This window comes from Acomys minous (genome assembly GCF_964271855.1).
Source record: "Acomys minous genome assembly, chromosome: 10".
NCBI classification, from domain to species: Eukaryota; Metazoa; Chordata; class Mammalia; order Rodentia; family Muridae; genus Acomys; species Acomys minous.
In genome coordinates, this window is record NC_140491.1 from 62,071,685 (window position 1) to 62,092,980 (window position 21,296).

General features: G+C 46.1%; 2 protein-coding genes across 2 annotated transcripts in view; both read right to left on the reverse strand.

Moving 5' to 3' along the window:
• The window catches only part of LOC311607282 (histo-blood group ABO system transferase 2-like), a gene marked incomplete at its 5' end in the record, with an annotated part of 57,301 nt that extends 36,664 nt beyond the window's left edge, over positions 1 to 20,637 (reverse strand). The window contains 5 exons of the mRNA XM_084798954.1: positions 13,290 to 13,346; positions 13,975 to 14,044; positions 14,616 to 14,859; positions 15,485 to 15,629; positions 20,459 to 20,637. Coding sequence (XP_084655080.1) covers positions 13,290 to 13,346; positions 13,975 to 14,044; positions 14,616 to 14,859; positions 15,485 to 15,629; positions 20,459 to 20,637 — 695 coding nt within the window. The remainder of the gene's footprint in view (positions 1 to 13,289; positions 13,347 to 13,974; positions 14,045 to 14,615; positions 14,860 to 15,484; positions 15,630 to 20,458) is intronic.
• On the reverse strand, positions 938 to 14,040 carry LOC311608007 (histo-blood group ABO system transferase 1-like). Its single transcript, XM_084800310.1, has 6 exons — positions 13,975 to 14,040; positions 13,290 to 13,346; positions 12,341 to 12,388; positions 10,946 to 10,981; positions 3,149 to 3,283; positions 938 to 1,667 (listed from the first exon to the last, which is right to left on the reverse strand). The coding sequence occupies exons 3-6, from the start codon at positions 12,385 to 12,387 to the stop codon at positions 980 to 982; spliced, it is 906 nt and encodes a 301-aa protein (XP_084656436.1). The 5' UTR covers position 12,388; positions 13,290 to 13,346; positions 13,975 to 14,040; the 3' UTR covers positions 938 to 979.
• Positions 20,638 to 21,296: the final 659 nt, after the last annotated feature.

The window sequence follows — 21,296 nt, forward strand, 5'->3', positions numbered from 1 at the left end:
ATAGGAATCCTGTCACAGAAAACAAAAAGTTCTTGCAGTGTAAGAAATGAAAAATGAACTAAGTGCACAAAGATCTTCAGGACACAGAAAACATTTTGAAACAAAATAAATAGAGTTTTAATAAAATTAAGAACACCAGAGCTAGGTCTCATGAATGCTTGTCATCTAAGCACTCCAGAAGCAGAGGCAGGAAGATGGGGAGTTTAAGGCCATCTTTAGCCATATAGTAAGGCTGAAACTATTTGCAGTACCAAAGATGCTGTGCCAATAAAAAAAAGCAGCAATACTCAACCCCAACACCCAAAAATATAAAATTTGAAGCTGGGAACTGAGTCAGATCCCAAAATTACAAAGAAAAAAAATAACATCTCTTTATGTTGGAAATTTTCAATGAAAACTAGACTATAAAAATAATGCAGAGGACCTAACACTCAGCAATTTCAGTCAGCATGTTTCTCTAAGATAGAGTCCAGACAGGGAAGGCACCTCAGTGACCGCATGCCGAGGAAGGGATAACTACCTGCTCTCACATAAAGCAAAAATGAGCAGAGGTGATGGGCACAGGGTAGTAAACGGCCCCAATGGGCCAAACAGCAGCTAAGCACCTCTGTGCGCTGCAGAATGACTCTCACTGCCCTCCTCCTGCCTGCTCCTAAGGGCACTGACCCTCTGCCAAACCTCCCAGCAGAGGAAGGGACAAGCCTGAGTGAAGGTGCACAGGCCCTCAGGTAACTGCATGACAGTTTCTCCCATGCTCTGAAGTCTCTGTCTACAATATGACTGAATACAAGGAACTTAGGGACACAGTGGGAGCTCAAGATGGCTGCCACCCCAACAGAAGAAGTGTGTGGTAAACCAAGTGGTTCTGGGTGTGGTAGGGTATACCGTTTGGCAATGTCTCTCAAGTCCTTCCTACTCCAACACAGCCTGGAGTTCCTCCAGGTATTTAGGCCTGGCTTCTCCAATAAGGATTCAGCTATCAGTTCCTGACTGCCTGATGGTTCTTGGGCACGGCCACGTATCTCAGCTTCCTCATGATGGATGGCCATCCCAACAGCTGCTGGTCCCACACGTACTCTGGGGACAGCACCTTTGTAGGCTTATGGTAGAGCAGGTACTTGTTCAGATGGCTCTCATCGTGCCACACGGCCTCAATGCTGTTGGCCTGGTCCTCCACCATAGCCTCATGGCAGGCCTTAGTGAGATGGTACACCTCCACCACTGAGCCCCCAAAGAAGCCCCCCGCATAGTAAAAGTCACCCTCATCCCAGGGGATGTAGGCTTGTGATTTTGGCCGTCGCTCATAGGTAAAGGCCTTTCGGCTACCACGATAGAAGCCAGGATGCAGGGTGCCAAAGAGTGCTGAGAGAATCTCCACGCCCACGTGGTCACGGAACTTCATGTCTACATCTGCGCACACCAGGTAGTCCACCTCATAAAGAAAGCGCCTCTCTGAGAAGTGGCTGATCATCTCCATCCGGTGCATGGACACATCCTGCCAGCGGGTATAGTTGCGCACAGGTAGCACCACCAGCCTGCGTCCTGTCCGCAGGGGCACCTGTGGCACATCAGCTGGCCGGTCAGTGAAGACGTAGTAGGTGACGTTGTGCCCCACCATGAAGTGCTGCTCTGCCGTCTCCAGAAACAGCTTCAGGAACACCACATACCTGTGATGGGGGACAAAGGAGTTAGGAGAGGTCTAATACACCTCGAACAAGACTTAGAAGGATGCCCAGGATGCAGAAAACATGACTACCTAGAGGCTTGATACTCTGACTTTACAGCTGTCCTGACCAGTCTGAAGGCTGAACCTCACTTAACTCTCCTTTGCTGAAACACTGAGCCAGGAACACTGGAGTAAATCCTGGATGCTATCACCAATGAGCGGGATTGCCTCCAGACTTGCAGTTGCAAGCAGATCCCCTGCAGGCACCTCTTGTCTGGGCAGCTCTTCAGCAGATAACCTCTCCATGAAGCTGTCACACTCCCTTTGGTAATGACAGCTCCATCCCTGAGTAGAGCCTGTGCTCATAAGGCCCTGTTTTCTAAACTCTGTTTCAGGAGAACAAAGAGTCTCTATATCCTAGACCTTCCTCCTCAGAGGCTTGAAGGTGCAAGTGGACAAAGCACACAGTAACTCATTTATATCCCAATACATCATCCCCCATGAACTCCTCCAGAGCAAAGATCATTTTCATATGGGAGAGAGATTAGGAGAGACAGGCACCCTACAAAGAAGGGTAAAGCTAAACCCAAACCCTCAGATCAAAGGGGGAAAAAGCTTATGTTCCAGTTCCTATATCATCACCCAGCCCAAGAAGTTTTCACCTGCTTCAGATGAATGCTCCTCCCTTGATGATCCCCTGGTCCACATGTTCCCATCACCCAGCAAGTATGCCAAGGCCCCACTTCAATGTTATCAATGGGCAAGTGCCTGTTTTCCCTTGTGCAATGGTAACCATGGGTCTCTCAGATAATGCCCTCAGAGGCCCTCTTCCCACAGACAGATCACCTCCCCACGCCTGTCAGGGCTCTTGCTCATGTACCCAGCAGCACCCAGACAACTAGTGTTTGAGTCTTGTTTCTGTGAAGTCCTTTGTTCCCAGGGGAATTGGGTATTCTCAAGGGGCCTAAGATCCTTCCAGCTGAACTCCAAGCCTCTCTAAGACCTGATTGGTACCAAGGCCTCAGAGCTATCCTTGGACCTCATCCAGCATTGCAGGGAAGTACAAAGCCCTTCTCATATGCAGGTAGAACAGATGGCTTCTCTCGTTGCCTCACAGCCTTCCGCACTGTCATGCTGCTCTGTTCTGCTTCCCACAGGCTCCCAAGGGACACGTTTAATTTCTGTGGCATAAGTCAACCCAACGCAGCATCTTGGGCTTCACAGGTCTACTATGCACAGCTCCTAGGGCTGAGGTTAAATGTTTCACCCAGCCTTCCTGTCCACTTTGTCCTGCATCTGAGGACACCTCAGTGGCCACAGTTCTTTTGGTATCCTGTTCTTACTGTCAACCCTGGTGATGAGGATACCCACCTGAAGTGTGTGCAAAGATTTTACATGGGTGTTAGGAATCAAAGTTAGGTCCTCATGCCCCTGAAGCAAGTGCTTTACCCACTGGGCATCTCTCCGGCGCCCTCTGCTTACTTTTTGATGGCAAACACGGTCAGTCCAATTGTGGTGTTCTGAAGCCTGAACTGCTCATTCAGAATGTCAATGTTGAAGGTCCCCTCCCAGATGATGGGAGCCAGCCAAGGAGTCAAGTCAAGAACATCTTTCCTACTGCATGGGGAGAAAGCCAGGGGAACATGTGACCCAACGTGCCTGCAGAAGCCTTCTCAGATGTCACACCCTCAGATTACCCGAGAACTGATCACCAGGGCCTGGGCAATTCAGAAGCACTTCTCAGTGTCTACTCCCACCCCCGCTATATAAGCAATTGAATTTACTAACCACACCCACCATTTCTCTAAAAGTCCCTGATGACAGAGATGGGAAACAAGGAGCTGAGGCCCAAATTCAAAAGGAGATGGAGAAGACTCTCTGGGGCTCCGGATCTGAATCAGACAACCCTAAGTTCTAAAAGTGTTGGCCTGTTACAAAGATGGCAGGCCTAAACAAGCATAGTGTCTGATTAGCAGGACAGAGCCAAGGACAAGGGCTAGGAGCTACAGACTACAATACCTGGAGAGCCCTAGGTAAGAGGGGTCCACATGCTGTAGAACACAGGTACATCTGGCCATGGGCCATCCAACTGGTCCACAGAGGATGGGTGCCCAGGCCCCAAAGACTGGCTACACACTCATCTTTGATATGCAACTATGTTCTATATCTCAGACTCTATATCTGAGACTGAACTGTGGGTGGTGAAGCACTAGCTGGCCCAGGGCAGAACACAGGAGAATGGGTGGATGTGACCTCAGACCACCCCGTCAGTCCCCAGAAATCCCCAGGAGCTAGTGGCCAAGGGTCTCCAAAGCCTGGTGCAGCCTATACCTATACCCAGCACAGCCTATATACAGCGCTGTCTGTACCTCAACTCTCTCTGACTGAACTGTGGGTTGCAGAGCACCAGCATCAATGTCTGCTGGGTGGGGAGACAGGGGAGCCGAGATTGAAGATCTGGGATAGATCTGACTTTGGATTACCCAACGAGTCCATGGAGAGAACCAGGGCCTCTGCTGGGAGTGTGGGCAGCTGTGGACATTTGGCTATGGCACAATATCCACACTCACCAGCAAAATGAACTGAGGCCTCACAGCCTGAGCAGGAACGGGAAGAAGCCTAGACAGCCACCATTAGCCAGCAGATGGTATCTGCACTCTCTGGCAGACTGAACCAAGGATGCAGGGCCTCAGTAGCCAAGGGCAGGGATTCCAAAGGACAGCCAAAGGCAGATAGTACCTACTCAGACTGAACCTTCAGCTACAGAGCACCAGCACCAGCCTCTGCTGACCCTGTGGGGAGCTCAGAGTGTGCAGCAAAGTCCACCAGAGCTGAAACCAGGTTACCTGCCTGATCCAGGAAAGGGTTCCCTGAACCTGTGATCTCAACTTACAGACACTCACCAATGAACGAATCTCAATGACCAGTGAAGGATACCAGAAACTACTTCCCAGCATCAGAAACAGCAAGATGACTAAAAGGCAGCATAAAGACACAAACAACAAAAGCAAAAATAATATGGCACCTCCAGAACCCAGTTATCCCAAGAAATTCAACCTTGGGAACTCAAACAGAAGTGAAACACAAGAAAATGACCTCATATCCTTAGGAATGAAAATGATAAATGAGGGAAAAAAAAGAATGTCCATAACCAAATACAGGAAGACAGAGCCAAACAGACTGAGGACCTTAGAGAGGCCATGACAGAAACCTATAGAGAGGAAATGAAGAAATCACTAGAAGAAATTCAGGAAAATTCAAACAATCAGATGAAGAAAATCAATAAAATGGTTCAAAATCTGAAGATGAAAATGGAAACTGATAAAAGCACAGATGAAAGCTGATAATGAGAGAACTTAGAGTAAAAAACAAGAAATGCTGAGGTAAGCTTTGCTAATAGAATTCAAGAGATGGAGGAAAAAATCTTGGAAGTAGAAGGCAGAATAGAAGAATTTGATGCAACAAACAAAGAAAATGTTAAATCTGAAAAAATTCCTGACACAAAACATCCAAGACAAGATCGGGCACGTTTAGGATGTTATGGACCTCATGAGGCTGAAAAGCTTCTGTAAGGCAGGAGACACTGTCAACAGAACAAAGTGACAGCCTACACACTGGGAAAAGATCTTTACCAACCCAACATCTGACAAAGGTCTAATATCCAAATACATAAAGAACTCAAGAAATTAAACATCACCAAGCCAAATAACCCCATTGAGAAATGGGGCTCAGAACTAAACAGAGAATTTTCAAGAGAGGAATATTGAATGGCTGAGAAACACTTAAAGAAATGCTCAACATCTTTAGTCATCAGAGAAATGAAAATTAAAAAAAAAACTCTGAGATTCCATCTTACACCTATCAGAATGGCTAAGATCAAAAATTCAAGTGACAGCACATGCTGGCGAGGATGTGGGGAGAGAGGAACACTCCTTCATTGCTGGTGGAAATACAAACTAGTACAAGAACTTTGGAAATCTATCTAGTGCTGTCTCAGAAAACTAGGAATAGGGCTTCCTCTAGACCTAGCTATTCCACTCCTTGGAATATACCCAGAAGATGCTCCAGCACACAACAAGGACATATATTCAACCATGTTTAGTGGCCTTATTCATAATAACCAGAACCTGGAAACAGCCTAAGTGTCCTTCAGTAAAAGAATGGATAAAGAAAACTCTAAAGAAAGATATTGAAGATGACATGAGAAGATGGAATGATCTTCCTTGCTCATGGATCAGGAGAATTAACATAATAAAAATGGCCATCCTACCAAAAGCAATCTACAGATTCAATGCAATCCCTATCAAAATACCTACACAATTTTTTAAAGACATTGAAATTCTGAACTTCATATGGAAAAACAAAAAACCCAGAATAGCTAAAACAATCTTGTACAATAAAAGGTGCTCCGGAGGAGTCTCCATACCTGATCTCAAATTGTACTATAAAGCAATAGTAATTAAAACAGCATGGTACTGGCACAGCAACAGGCTGGTTGATCAGTGGAATCAAATCGAAGACCCAGATATGAATCCACACACATATGGTCACTTGATTTTTGACAAAGAAGCCAAATCCATTCGATGGAAAAGGGATAGCATCTTCAACAAATGGTGCTGGTCTAACTGGATGTCTATGTGTAAAAAAATGCAACTGGACCCATTTTTGTCACCTTGTACAAAACTCAAATCCAAGTGGATTAAAGACCTCAACATAAAACCAGAGACACTAAGTCACTTAGAAGAAAAAATGGGAAAGAACCTGGAACATATTGGCACAGGAGACAACTTCCTGAACAGAACACCAACAGCCCAGGCATTAATGTCAACAATTAATAAATGGGACCTCATGAGGCTGAGAAGCTTCTGTAAGGCAGGAGACACTGTCAACAGAACAAAGCGACAGCGTACAGACTGGGAAAAGATCTTCACCAACCCTACATCTGACAAAGGTCTAATATCCAAAATATATAAAGAACTCAAGAAATTAAACACCACCAAACCAAATAACCCATTTGAGAAATGGGGCATGGAACTAAACAGAGAATTCTCAACAGAGGAATATCAAATGGCTGAGAAACACTTAAAGAAATGCTCAACCTCCTTAATCATCAGGGAAATGCAAATCAAAACAACTCTGAGATTCCATCTTACACCCATCAGAATGGCTAAGATAAAAAATTCAAGTGACACCACATGCTGGCAAGGATGTGGGGAGAGAGGAACACTCCTTCATTGCTGGTGGGAATGCAAACTAGTACAACCACTTTGGAAATCTATCTGGTGCTATCTCAGATAAATGGGAATAGGGCTTCCTCAAGACCCTGCTATTCCACTCCTTGGAATATACCCAGAAGATGCTCCAGCACACAACAAGAAAATTTGCTCAACCATGTGCATAGCAGCCTTATTCATAATAGCCAGAACATGGAAACAGCCTAAGTGTCCCTCAATAGAAGAATGGATAAAGAAACTGTGGTACATATACACTATGGAATACTATTCAGCTATTAAAAACAAGGAATTCCCAAAATTTGTGGATATATGGATTGAGCTAGAAATGATCATAATGAGTGAGTTAACCCAGAAGCAGAAAGACTCAAATGGTATATACTCACTTATATCTGCATATTAGCCCAAGGGGCAGGTCCCACGAAAGCCTTCACTTACCAGGAAACTGAGACAGAGGGGAGGACATTCTAGTGGGACTCTAGATGAGAGAATCATGGGAGAATGGCAAAAGTAGAAGGATCCAGAGGGTCCTAGAAGCCTACAAGTAGAACATTATGATTGGCAGATTTGGGCACAGGGGTCCCCCTCAAACTAAGGCACCAGCCAAGGACAATACAGGCAGTAAACCTTAAACCCCTACCCAGATCTAGACAATGGACAGAACACTCTCCACAGTAGAATGGAGAGTGTGTTATGACTTTTTCACATAGTCTGGTGCCTCACCTTTGACCATGTCCCCTGGAGGGGGAGACCTGGTGGCACTCAGAGGAAGGACAGCAGGTTACCAAGAAGAGACTTGATACCCTATGAACATATACAGGGGGAGGTAATCCCCCTCAGGAACAATCATAGGGGAGGGGAATAAGGGGGAAATGGGAGGGAGGGAAGAATGGGAGGATACAAGGGATGGGATAACCATTGAGATGTAACAAGAATAAATTAATAAAGGTGAAAAAAATGAAAAAAAAAAGAATGGATAAAGAAACTGTGGTACATTTATACTATGGAATACTACTAAACTGTTAAAAACAAGGAATTCCCAAAATTTGTGGACAAAAGGATAGAACTAGAAATGATCATAATGAGTGAGTTAACCCAGAATGACTCAAATGGTATATACTCACTTATAACTGGACACTAGCCCAAGGGGCATGTTCCATGAAAGTCTTCACCTACCAGGAAAGTGGGAGAGATGTGAGGACATCCTATTGGGACTCTAGGTGAGAGAAGTATGGGAGAATGGGGAAATAGAAAGACACAGAGGGTTCTGGAAACCTACAAGAAGACCATTATGATGGGCAGATCTGGGCCCAGGGGTTCTGCACAAACTATGGCACCAAGCAAGGACAATATGTGTAGTAAACATCGAACCCCTACCCAGATCTAGCCAATGGACAGGACATTCTCCACAGATGAGTGAAGAGTGGGGACTGACTTTCACATGAACTCTGGTGCCCCATATTTGACTATGTCCCCTTGATGGGGAGGCCCCATGGCACTCAGGGGAAGGATAGTAGCCTACCAAGAAGAGACTTGATACTCTATGATCATATACAGGGGGAGGAGATTCCCCTCAGTCACAGTCATAGGGGAGGGGAATAGGGTGATAGTGGGAGGGAGGGAGGAATGGGAGAATACAAGGCATGGGATAACAATTGAGATGTAATATGAATGAATTAATAAATAATAAAAAGTAAAATAATCCAAGAAATCAAGGACACCATGAAAAGATAAAACCTAAGAATAATAGGAATTAAGGAAGGAGAAGAAGCCCGGCTCCAAGGTCCAGAAAAATATTTTCAACAAAATCATAGAAGAAATTTTTCCTAATTAAAGAAAGAGATGCATATAAACATACAAGAGGCCTACAGAACACCAAATAGAATAGACAAGAAAAGAAAATCCTCCTGCCGCATAATAATTAAAACACAAAATGTACAGATCAAAGAAAAAATATTAAAAGTGGCAAGGGGAAAAGGCCAAGTAACTTATTATGGCAAATCTATCAGAATTACACCCGACTTCTCAGCAGAGACAATAAAAGCCAGAGGGCCTGGGCAGCGGTCCTGCAAACACTGTGAGACCAGATGCCAGTCCAGGCTTCTATACCCAGTGAAACTTGCAATAACCATTGATGGAGACAACAAGATATTCCATGACAAAAAACAAATTCAAATAGTACCTATCCACAAATCCAGCCCTACAGAATTTACTAGAAGGAAAACTCCAACCCAAAGTGACAAACTACAACCAGGGTAACACAGAAAATAGATAACTCCACTGTAGCAAAACATAACCAGACAAACACTCTACCCCAACCAACATCAAAATCAATTGCCTTAACAGTCACTGGCCATTAATATCTTTCAACATCAATTGTCTCAATTCTCCAATAAAAAGACACAAACTAACAGAATGGATGCATAAATAAGACCCAACATTCTTCTGCATTCAAAAAACACATCTCAGCCACAAAGATAGACATTACCTCCGGGTAAAAGGCTGGGAAAGGGTATTCCAAGAAAATAGACACAAGAAGCAAGCTGGTGTAGCCATTCTAATATCTAATAAAATAGACTTTTAACCAAAATTAATCAAAAGAGATAAGGAAGAACACTTCATACTCATCCAAGGAAAATTTCACCAAGATCACATCACAATTCTGAATATCTTTGCCCCCCAAAACAAGGGCACCCACATTTGTAAAAGAAACATTCTTGATACCCTATGAGCATATACAGGGGGAGGAAGTCCCCCTCAGGAACAGTCATAGGGGAGGGGAATAAGGGGAAAATGGGAGGGAGGGAAGAATGGGAGGATACAAGGGATGGGATAACCATTGAGATGTAACAAGAATAAATTAATTAAAAATTACTTAAAAAATAAAAATAAATTTAAAAAGCTTAAACCACACATTGATCCCCACACATTAATAGTGAAAGAATCTGGTGCTTTCTGAGAAGATTTGGAATAGGGCTATCTCAAGACCTGACTATTCCATTCCTTGGAATATACCCTAAAGATGTTCAATCATACAATGAGGACATTGGCTCAACTATGTTCATAGCAGCCTTGTTCAAAATAGCCAGAGTCTCAAAACAATCTAACTGTTCCTCAGTCAAAGAATAGATAAAGAAACTGAAGTGCAATACTACACTCAGCTATTAAAAACAAGGAAATCATGAAATTTACAGGCAAATGTATAGAACTAGAAATAATCACCCTGAGTGAGATAACCCAGACCCAGAAAGACACATGGTATATACTCACTTACAATTGGATATTAGCCCAACATGGATGTTCTCTGAGACTCTTCACTCAGTAGGGGATTGTGATAGATGCTGGGACTTGCTATTGGGACTCCAGGTGAGAGAGGTGTGGGAGAATGGGGAGATAGAAGAACCCAGAGGGTCCTGGAACCTTACAAGAAGACATTCAAGGCTGGCAGATCTGGACCCGGGGGGCCTGCACAAACTACTGTACCAACCAAGGACAGTGCATGCAGTAAACCTAGACCCCCCTGTTCAGACCTAGCCAATGGACATCACGTTCCCCAAAGTTGTGTGGAAAGTGGGGACTGACTCAGACATGAACTTTGACATGCCCCTACTTTGACCACTTTGCTTTGGTCAGGAGGCCAGGTGGCACTTAGAGGAAGGGGAAGCAGGCTATCTGGAGGAGACCTGATAGGCTGTGATCACATGGTGGGGAGGAGGCCCCTTCTATCACAGGCGTAGGGGAGGGAAATGGGGTGAAAGAGGGAGGGAGAGGGACAGGAAAATACAAGTGGTGGGATAAAAATTGTGGTGTACTATGAATAAATTATTTAAATAAAAAATAACTAAAGAAAGAAAGTGTTGGCCAGACAGGTTAATGATAACTATAATCAGGTCTTTGGTTTCCTCTGAGTTTTGTTGTTTCCAGTGCTGACTCCGAGCTTGACTCAGGGCCTCAGGTGTGCTCTGAGCCATTCTCCCAGGACAAGCAAATCACCCTTTAATGCATTCAGGACCCATACACTGCACATACAGTGACTCAATCACCTCACCTGGGTGTTAGCACCTCTGCCTGGGGATAGGTCATCCTGAAAAAGAAAACACCAGAACTCAGGTTGACAGGAAGGTCATTGGATGCATGTAATTGGCAGCCATGTACTAGGCAAACAGACCTGCATGATCAGTGTCAACCTAGCCCCTCTGTCTGCCCATTTTGCTGGGATCCAAGGATGAGCCAAAGCAGGGAGATCTGAGTCCTACTTGACATCAGGTAGGAAGAGGAAATCACAGCGCCCCTCCCCACACTTAAGGCAGGGACATCTAAGAACTACTCTTATTCAAAAGCCAGCTGATACTGGGCATGTCTGTGGATGGCAACCATCCCACCTGCACCTGCAGCCTGTGCTGGTGCTCTCCTGGCCGGTGGCACACAGAACCTTGGCCTCCCTCAGAGACCAATCCAAACATCAGTGTAAAGTGTTTCCCACAAAACGCCCAGGGCAATGTGTGGCAATGGGCTGTCCCCACAAATGATGTCAAGCCACCAGGGACAAGAGCTACTTCTGGCAGTAAGCTACATGCCTGTGATGGTGTGTGAACCAGAAATCAGAGAGCAGGGAGAGCTGGAGTGATGCTCAGCAGCAAGAGCACTGCCTGCTCTTCCAGAAAAACTGGGTTCAGTTCCCAACATCCACAGGGACACTCACCACAGTCTGTTCTGGGGGACTTGAGGCCTTTTCAGGCCCACTTGGACAATGGCACAAATGTAGTACACAGACAAACAGGCTGGCTAAATACTCATACACATAAAAACAGAAGTAAATATTATTTAAGGCAGTGAATGAGCCTAAAAATAACCGAGGAAATTTCTGCACCAGATCCAGGCCTGATCACAACTTACAGAGTGATTCTTGCCAGTAGCCAAAAGAGAAAACCTACTGAGCCCCACCCCAACTGAGGCACTGCTCTAGGCTTGCCATGCTCAGAAGACCAACACTGCAGAGGCAAGGTGGGTGTCAGGACCTCCCGTAGGAATCAGTGTTTAATGGGCACAGTTTATATGATGGAATATTCTAGAGATGGATGGTGGTGATGGCTGCTCCACAGAATGACTGTGCTCACTGCACTAAACTCTCGCAGTGGTGAGTATGGTAAACATGTGTTCTGTATGTTGGCATGGAAATGGTGCTGCACACATGTCAACTCAGCTCTCTACCAGATAAGCCAGGATGGCTCTTTAAAAGCCACATGACATGCAGTTATTTAAAACAACATGTAGGGCTATGTGCTCCACTTCAGGTACAGAAGGAGACTTCCCAGATATCCATGCTGGACAGAGAGAAAGAGAGAGAGAGAGAGAGAGAGAGAGAGAGAGAGAGAGAGAGAGAGAGAGAGAGATGCAGACCCCTCAACCGAGAGCAAAAGAGCACCATGTGAGGGCTGGATACCTTGACAGGGCTACAACTTCCTGGACATCCAGCTTTCTGAAATCCATGCTGCAGAAAGAGAACACAGAAGACTGGTTTATCCCAGGAGAGCTTAGGGTTCAGGCACACAGAGCCTGGTGCAATGGCAGAGTGGTGCCTAAGGGCACACTACCTCTGTTACAATTATAGAACTGCACCATGGTGGACACTCCTGGCATTGTTCATACAGCACGGAAAGTCAAACACAGCCACACCATAAACAGAAAAGTCAAACAAACACTGCAGTCAAACACTGCCACAACATAAACACAAAAGGCAAACACTGCAATCAATGTTCACTGCCCCACACTCACCAGGCACTCCTAACTGGAGCCAGAGCAGAAAAGGAGTTCCAGAACCCAGAAGATTCTCAGCCCCCTCAAATCAAGAAATGGACTATCTTCCTGTCCTTAAAGAGATAAACTGAGGCAGCAGTCTTGCTGGATGACTTTAAACTCATGTTCTTGATGTCTGAGATAACATGCCATAGATCACTAGTCTAGAACTTTCCAGCAGGCTGCAAGGAAGCTCAGCCCACAAAGGGAGACCCCAGGAACAGGTCACCTCAGGCCAGTGCCACCTTCCACCACTATGTGAGAGACCTCACCTTGAGGGAGACCCACCCATCTCTGTATAGCCACCCCATGACTCTGGCAGTCATCAAAGGTGTAACTGCCTCCCAGCACAGTTGGGGAACACAGTGCTTTGCGTCAGAGGAATGTTGATTCAACAAGAAACTGGTGAGCACTAAGAGCAGGTGGGGACCAGGTAATCTAGTGGGGAGCACAGCACAGACAAAGATCAAGGCCAGAGCCCTGGGGACCAGCGGCATGCATGGCTTGTGCTGCGGTAAGAGAGGGATAGGCTGCTGCACAGGGTCAACATCACACACACTCATGACACTCACACACACACTTCAACCCCCACTCACCTAGTCACAGCTCCTGTGTCTCCCAGTTCCTGACTTCTGTGGCTCAGGAACCCATAGCTGTGGGAAAGACAGACATAGGGGCGTCTGTTCAGGACACGAACCTGAAACCACATGTCTGTCCCTCCCTCCAAATGAACTACTGTACCCAGGACAGTGAGCACACATGTTCCCAGTGGAGATGTGGGGCCAGGTGACAGGTCTTAGCATGCTCACCCTACTGGAAAAAGAGATGGCAAGAAGGGCCCTGGGAACCAGGCCTGTATCTGGACCCCTGTAGCAGTTGCAGACAGCCCCTACAAAGGGCCAGGAACCCACAGCCAAGGCCACAGTATGGAGTACTTCCTGGCTGTGTCTACACAAGCCCCAGTAGACAAGGCAGTGTCTTTGCTCTATGAGGGTTCACAGCCATCTGCATAGAGTGAGGACCTAAGTCCAGGCCCTAGGCCTGCCTTCCTCTCCTTCTTGGGGCCCACCCTTACAGCTGGAAAGAAACGGATGGGCATCCATTCCCAGGTCCTGTTTGTGGAATCAGAGGCTTCATTCACTATGTGGACAAGCAAAAGCTGGCCATGCCACTGTGGGGGCGGAGACTAGAGCACCTCCATCACTGCTGTGGTAGTAGGGATGTGCACAGCTCAGGGTCCCCATCAGGGTCTTAGCTGTTGCTCACCAGCCCGACTCTTACCTAAAGAAGACTAGGACAAGCACTATGAGGGGGAGGAGTCCGAAGTGCAGTGAGTAGCATTTGGGTCTTCCTGAAAAACAGTAGCACAGGATGCAATTACTCACCCTTCCCAGGCCTGACTTCCCTCCCACCTCTCCTGAGAATCAGAGGTCACCCTGTGCCCTGCAGCCACTGCTCTATCTCAGGCAGCCCCAATCCTGGCTGGAGCTCCAGCCTAGCTGAGCACTCAGAGGGGAGAGCAGGTTGTTTCCTTTCAGCTCATGACTGCAGCTGCTCCCCTGGGCCCTCGGAGTCCCCTTGGGTCCCCATGTTTTTATGTCACTGAGCATCCCTCACGTAGTAAACTGAAATAAACTAAAATGAGTTCCTTGGCGTCACTGCTGCCTCCATCACAGGGGCCAAGACCAGATCCCCGCAGCCACTGATGCACGCATCAACAGGGGCAGCAGCTGGTGTTTTCTAGTGAATTCTTCTCATACTGGGTTGAAACCCAGAGCTGATGTGTCAAACACTAAGGAAACCCAAGCAGAGAGGAAACCCAGCCTGCACCCACTTTCCAGAACTCCTGGCTGGTCTGTTCTCCAGGATCCAGAACTTTCTGAGAAGCCATTCCACACAGCAGCCATGCCCAACCAGCTCACCAGTCACCACTGTGTTAAACTCCAGGCTTACACTCTCTGGTGGGAGACCTCTCACCCGTCCAGCACACTCCACCAGTGTGAGGCTGGGCCTCTCCTGCTGAGCCTCTTCGCATGGCACACAACCTCCCAGACTCCTACACACCAGGCCTCCCAAGGACAGGGAGACTTGTGTCTCCAAGCCTACTTCCTGTTCCTGCTCACTGTGGCAGGCACACTTCCTGGAACCTCGCTTGCTGGTACCAACCTGAGTTGGACAAATTTCACTGGGATGAACAGAGATGAAACTGTGTGAGCAGCCTAGGGTCAAGCACTAGTTTCAAGTTCCTCAAAGACCATGAGCATTTTAACTGTCAAGACATTTGCCTCAGGTCCAGGCATGGAGAAGATCCTGAACTGGTGTCTCAAGGGTATGGACACCCACTGGACAGTCCCCAGTCCTCGGACAGTCCCAGAACAAGTTAAGTGACTAGTCCCTGACCTGAGGGCAGAAGGAACTTGTGAACAGGTTTGCTCCTTATCTTGACTGGAGACTGTGTCACAGACGTCATAAGTTATCAAATTGTATACACTGTGTGTTTACTAAGTGTTACCGTATGTTGGGGAGGAAAAAGTAACAGGTGAAGGACAGGGAAGGAAGATAACGAAAGGACAAAGAACAGCCCAGGAAGTCATTCCCAGTGACAGGGGTAGGGGGTGAAGTTATACCACCCAAACTCTGTTCACTCGTCCACTGTGTCTCTCCAAACATGTCTCCCATCCCAAAAAGCACAACTCAACCCTTCACGCTCCAAGGAGACAGCAGTGCACCTGAACGGAACATAGCTGAATGAATACAAACACCATGGTCGCTGGAAGCAGGTGTGGCCTACTCTGAGCGACTCCACACTGTATAAATCCATTTCTTCAGCCTCTGCTTGGCACCCAGCAGCACCCATCCGGCACAGAGTGATAAAATGACTTATTCCTGGGAATAAAACGGGAGTCACCCGATACGGATATGGGTGTGAGTTGAGACTATAGGGACATATGGGTGTATTACAAATCAAACATAACAGGGATAAAGCTGTGAAATGCTAATCTTATAAAAACCGAGAACCTGTAAACTGTTGAAAGATAATTAAGGCATGCAAGTTAGTGCTCGCTCTCTGCTGGGAGCAACGGCATGCTGGTTTGGCAGAAGCAAGCAAGTGGGCTTCCTGGATACAGCCCACTCTTTTTTTTTTTTCAAAGCTCACGGATGGGAGTATTCCTGGTACAGGCAATGCCACAAGGATTTGACCTCAAGACAGCTTATTGAAACTCTGCTGCCTTTCCATGTTTGCCTCATGTGTCTGGCATGCAGAGACCATCACTGCCTATTGCTTCTCTCTGTTGGGCATATTTCCTGAAGATGTACCTTCTTGACATAGTATTGTTTAAATACGTTGATGATTTCATAATGCCTGGTTTACCCTGTGTGCTCCAGCTAGCCTCTAGCATTTCTCCTTATAAATTATCAAATTCTTCAATGCCCATAACTATATTCAGGCACACTAAGTATAAATGTAACTCGTTAACAATGACAAGCTTGATTTAGCTTCTTGTTTGTGCTTTGATTGTTAAGCCTAAAGTAACTAAAAACAAGGAATGTAGGATTACAATTGGGTGTACTTTTAACAAAGGGTCCTCAAACTCTTCAGAGATATGCGGGTGTGGCATTTAAAATGAAAAATACATCCTTGGTTATACAGAAATACTAGCTCCTAGTGACTACCCCAAGGTCACCAAAAGAAAAAAACAGGGATGGACTAATGACCTCTCCACCTGTATTATGATACCCCTAACCACTGTGCAAGGAACTTCCCCATGCCTGGCCCACTCCCATGGCCCTGCCAAACTGTGGACACTGAATTAACTGCTCTACTCCACCTCACTAAAGTAGTCAGTTTTTCCAAGCACAGAAAAGTCTCTCAGACCTTCTGTCTAGCAGCCAAAGGTATAATATGCAATCCTGTGTAGCAGCTAAAGATGCAATGCTGTCCTATGAGCCAGCCAAAGACCTACGACCTCTATCACTCAGCGAAGCCTTTGAGACCACAGGAACCTAGGCTAACCCAGGTCACCGTAAGTTACGTCATTTTAATTGATACATAATCCATTTGCATCATACTTCCTGTTATACGTGATCCTTCTCAGGTCTCTGATGGGTTGGAGGCTAACTGTGGCTTTTTTTAGTTTGCCAGCAGCAAGCCAACAGCTCCTTCCTCAAGGCTGCAGCTGCCTGGTCAGGTTATTTTATGTGTAAAATCAGACCTCACTTCTTACTAACGCCTCTAGTTCTCCAGCGGAGAGAGATAGACATGGTTTACTTTCCTGGAGGACTTCACTCTAAGACAGAAAAACTTACAAAAAGGTTCCATATAACCTTTTATACTTCCTTTATTTAAGTGAACCTGCTTTACAAGGACTGCTCTCAGTGATCAGCGGCCTGTGCCTCATAGTAAATGACTGGATGAAAAGACTTGATGTACATTGTAGGAGTCTAAGAAAAAATTTAAGATGTTTAAGTGCAAGGCATAAAGCTCTGACTACGTAGACGCTTAGGTGAGTTATCAGGACTGAAGAAAGTGGCTTAACCTATGTAAATGCAAATTGTAAAGGTCTAAAAAGTGATTTAAGGTGTGTAAACATTGAAATATGGCTCAGATTTCTTTCTTTATGACTGTACTATTATATTAAGATATCTAAAGTTCAGAGTTTTAACATTAACCCATGGAATTGTGGTAAGCTATTAAGCTAATCCTCGCAAAGCACTGACTTCTATTATCAGAGTCACAAGATCAAAACTTTAAATGTCCCTTGGTTGTCTTCTAAGTATAGGCTTAAAGGTACTTCTCATTGTGCTGAAAACACATCTGATATATATATATATATATATATATATATATATATATATATATATATATATATATCCTGAGTTCAAATCATTAACACTGTCTTCTTTGTCCAGAGGGCTGGAGATATATATAATATATATATTATATATAATATATAACATATATATATGACAGATATATATAATTTTATGGTCATGTTTTACCATGACTCAAAGGTCTGACTCATATGTGGATTTCAGTGCAGAGTGGTAATGCTAAAGAATCTAAAACTTGTATCTCTTTTACAAACTTAAAGCATTCGTGTCAGCTTACAGGAAGTCACCTGAAGCTTCAAAATCACCTCTCACAGGTCAAACATAGCTTCCAGATAAACACTCCTGTCAAGCAACACCTGCCTGCTGCTGAGGGGAGGATCTCCCCCTTCCCCTGGTCTTTGGATTCCTCCCTTTCCCTAAGCTACCAGGACCATGAAGCTGAAAGTTTCAAATGTACACCCAAGATTAAAATATTCCTCTAAACTCCTTAACTTTACCTTCAGTCGCTAGTCTGTCTATATCTGTCCCAGCAGATTCCAAATGGGCCAGCCCTAGGTACTTCTGAAGGGATTTCCAACCAGCCTGAGCTGCCCCAAAGATGCCTACACTTTACTAGCCCCAGGTGTCCCCCACATCCTGCACTGCTCTTTCCTTTCCAATCATTTGACCATCATTCCAGCCTTCCTGTCATCCCCCCAAGAACGATGCCCCAAATTCAGCTCAGAAGCAGTTATAGAAGAGATTGTGTTGCCCCATATCATCAGCAACAGTTGGGAATCTCAGGTAGGGCCCTGAGAACAACTGCAGCAAGTGCATAACTGAGGTGCCAACGACACCGGTCTCTCTCAGCATTGCAAGGACATGTTGCAGAATCCTGGGTCCTCTCAGCACTTCCCACCTCCACCCCCGACCCTGGACCCCTTCAGCCCTTGATCACCGACCATCTCTTCCCTTCCCCCCAGCTTCTCTTTCATATATAAAACTCAGCCATTTTGGCCACGTGCTTTCTTGGTTCTTCTCTCTTGGCTTTGTGCCTGGATCTCTGCTCCATTGGTTTTTCCTTCTCTCCTGTTCTCTCTCTCTCCTCTTCAGCTCTTGCTCGTTCCCTCTCTCTCTGCTCTCACAACCTGGTCCATTTAGCTAGCCATACTCAGTTTGGCCTCATCCATATGCCTCAATTAAAAACCTTCCCAGCCATCCTAGGAGCAGCCATATCCTCATTTTCACACACTGCCTACAGGCATTATGGATCAATTGACCCCTGCCCTCGGCATCATAAAATGGACAAATTTGCCAATCTCGACCCCAAAGGCCTGTTACCCCTATGCTAACTTCATCGCATAGATAAATGACCAGCTCCGTTTTGTAATCTGAGGTTTTGTTGTCCTTTTTGATGCCTCCCATGTTACTTCCTTATATACTTTTGGTCTCCCATAACAAACACACTTATCCTCTTTTCCAGGACGTGCGTCATTAACCCAGTGCTAAGCATCTACAACGCCCACAGCACACCTCTTTTGTGGCTCCTATGGGTCCTTCCTCTTCCCCTCTGCCTGGTACCCCATACTTTTTATTTACCTTGCCTACAGTTCAGTGACTGCTGGGGTCACTCTGTCTTTATGAATTTGCTGTTCCAGTGGTTTCTCACAAGATCAAAACAAATAATGAGCCTGCGTGTGCTTCATGAGCATCCCAAACTGTTCCTTCTGTGACAGCCAGTGGTGACTTTTCCACCACACACCCTCCTGACCCCATCCCCACACAGATCTGGCCTTGCATTGCTGAAAGAAGCCCCCGGCCCAGCCTCGTCCTTCCTGCCTGCATCTAGCCCAGTTGCCCTGCCACCTGTGCAGCCTTGACATGCTTTTTTCTCGTCTGTCCTCTGATAGTTTACCCACCAGCCATGGCTGACCAAGAGGAGGACAGACTGGCTCCCTAGTGCCTCCAGCCCTCCACACACCTCTGATATTGCTTCCCAGGTCACTTCTTTGCATCGTTTTCCCTCCCCTGCCTCCCCAACAAATTCAGTGCACTCCTGGGGCACCCTCACCCCCACTTGTGCTGCCCAACCCATTGGCTTCAAGCACAACTTCTTTACTGACCCCAGCTTCAAGCTCATCCAAAGTTGCATTCCAGGAATTAAACTATCCTAGACCCTGCCATGAAATTATGCCAGCCTTGCAGCACTCACACAGGAATGGAGAACTTGTCAGGCCTCAGTGCCCCTCCCTGGGGTGTGAGGTGCACCACCAAGCTTCCTACTGACCCTAAATATATCTTACAAAATAAAAGGTGGTGTGATACCACTTAGTGTGCCTTTGCATTTAAAATTGCTAGGGTTGGCTAGTAAGATGGTGCAGTAGGCAGAACCTTTCTTCATAAGTTTCCCAGCTTCAGTCTGAGCTCCAGAACCCTGAAAAAATAAAAGAAGCATCTCCAGAGTTTCCCTCCGACCTCCTCACACACTCCCAAGTGTATATATTGCACACATAAATGAATATGAAAACTCTGTCTTCTTTGTTTTGCGGGAAAACGATTAAGACGGTAGTTTGATTGTATCTTTTTTACCACAGAAAGAATAGAGGATGCATAAGAAATGAGTTTTTTTCTATCTAAGGTGGCTAGGCCAATGCTCCATAAACTCCCTCATCTTGTAAAATTTTTATGTGCATGTCTGCTGACTCTATCACACTCTTAACTTTTGTGCTGATGAGGAATTAGCCAATAGCATCAGACATAAAGGTCCAGTTCCTGCCAATGGTGTGAGACACAATGACCATTTGAGCTACAATAAAAACTAAGTGGACTTTGTTCTCCCATGTCTTTGCTTACAGATCACATGCACTTTTTGCAAAAAGAAATTCCATTCCTGCATTAAATTTGCTCTGTTTGTGTGTTTCTCTGTGTAACATCAAGAATATTCTTTTCTTACAAAATGATCCTGGCTTGAGCAGCTGACGGCTGCTCCCTCATTCTTATCACCTCCTCTCTCCGGATCTGCAGAATTACTGGCCATTTAGCCGCCTGGAGACTCCTCCCCTTGGCCCCTTTTCTCCCCTTTTCCCCACAGGTGGTCCAGACTTCTCTGAGCACCTGGAAAGCCAGGTTCATGGCCACTGACCACCACCTCTGTCCTGGAATACCTAGGCAGGGGGAGAAGAGGATGCCCAGTAAAGGGACAGATAGGTCACTGGCATTCAATGTCCTTCCATGGCAGCCTGGCCTAGTCAGATCAGGACTTTCCACTAGAAGCCAGACCTCTGCCCCACTTACCCACCTGTCACTAGTACACATGCACAAACACACAGATCCAGGCATTCTTAGGGTTCCTGACACCCAAGCATGCATGGCCCTGCCCCCCTCTGACCCTCTGGCCCCAGCAGCAATGAAACTCCAACCAGATGGGGCAGAATTAATGGAAGGTTCCCACAGCCCCTTCCTCAGCCCCAGCTCACCTCTGAGGTCCATGGCAGGGCCCAGGATGCTTCAGTTTCTGCACAACAACTATTTGTTAATCACAGCTCAGACCTCAGGCACACAGCAGGACTCGCCCTCGGGAGAGGTAATACACACCCTGAACACTTGTGGGCGGGGGAAGAGCTCTTGCAGACTTCTGATTTGCTTAGGTGTGACCACAGGAAGCAGGTGTCCTCAGCCAGATATCCCCAAGGACACAGGCAGCATCTCACCCACACTTCATCTCCCAGGGATTGTGGATGCTTCCCTGTGCTGACATGCTCCAGGCTGCCTTTGCTATGGTTCCTCAAGCC

What these genes read in the sequence shown, in the direction of transcription:
- LOC311608007 (XM_084800310.1), bottom strand. Translation starts at nt 12,387, where the DNA reads ATGGATTTCAGAAAGCTGGATGTCCAGGAAGTTGTAGCCCTGTCAAG. An exon ending in GCAGAGGTGCTAACACCCAG is followed by an intron (nt 3,284 to 10,945) that starts GTGAGGTGATTG and finishes CTCCCCATGCAG; the next exon opens with TAGGAAAGATGTTCTTGACT. An exon ending in ACCGTGTTTGCCATCAAAAA is followed by an intron (nt 1,668 to 3,148) that starts GTAAGCAGAGGG and finishes CCCCCATCACAG; the next exon opens with GTATGTGGTGTTCCTGAAGC.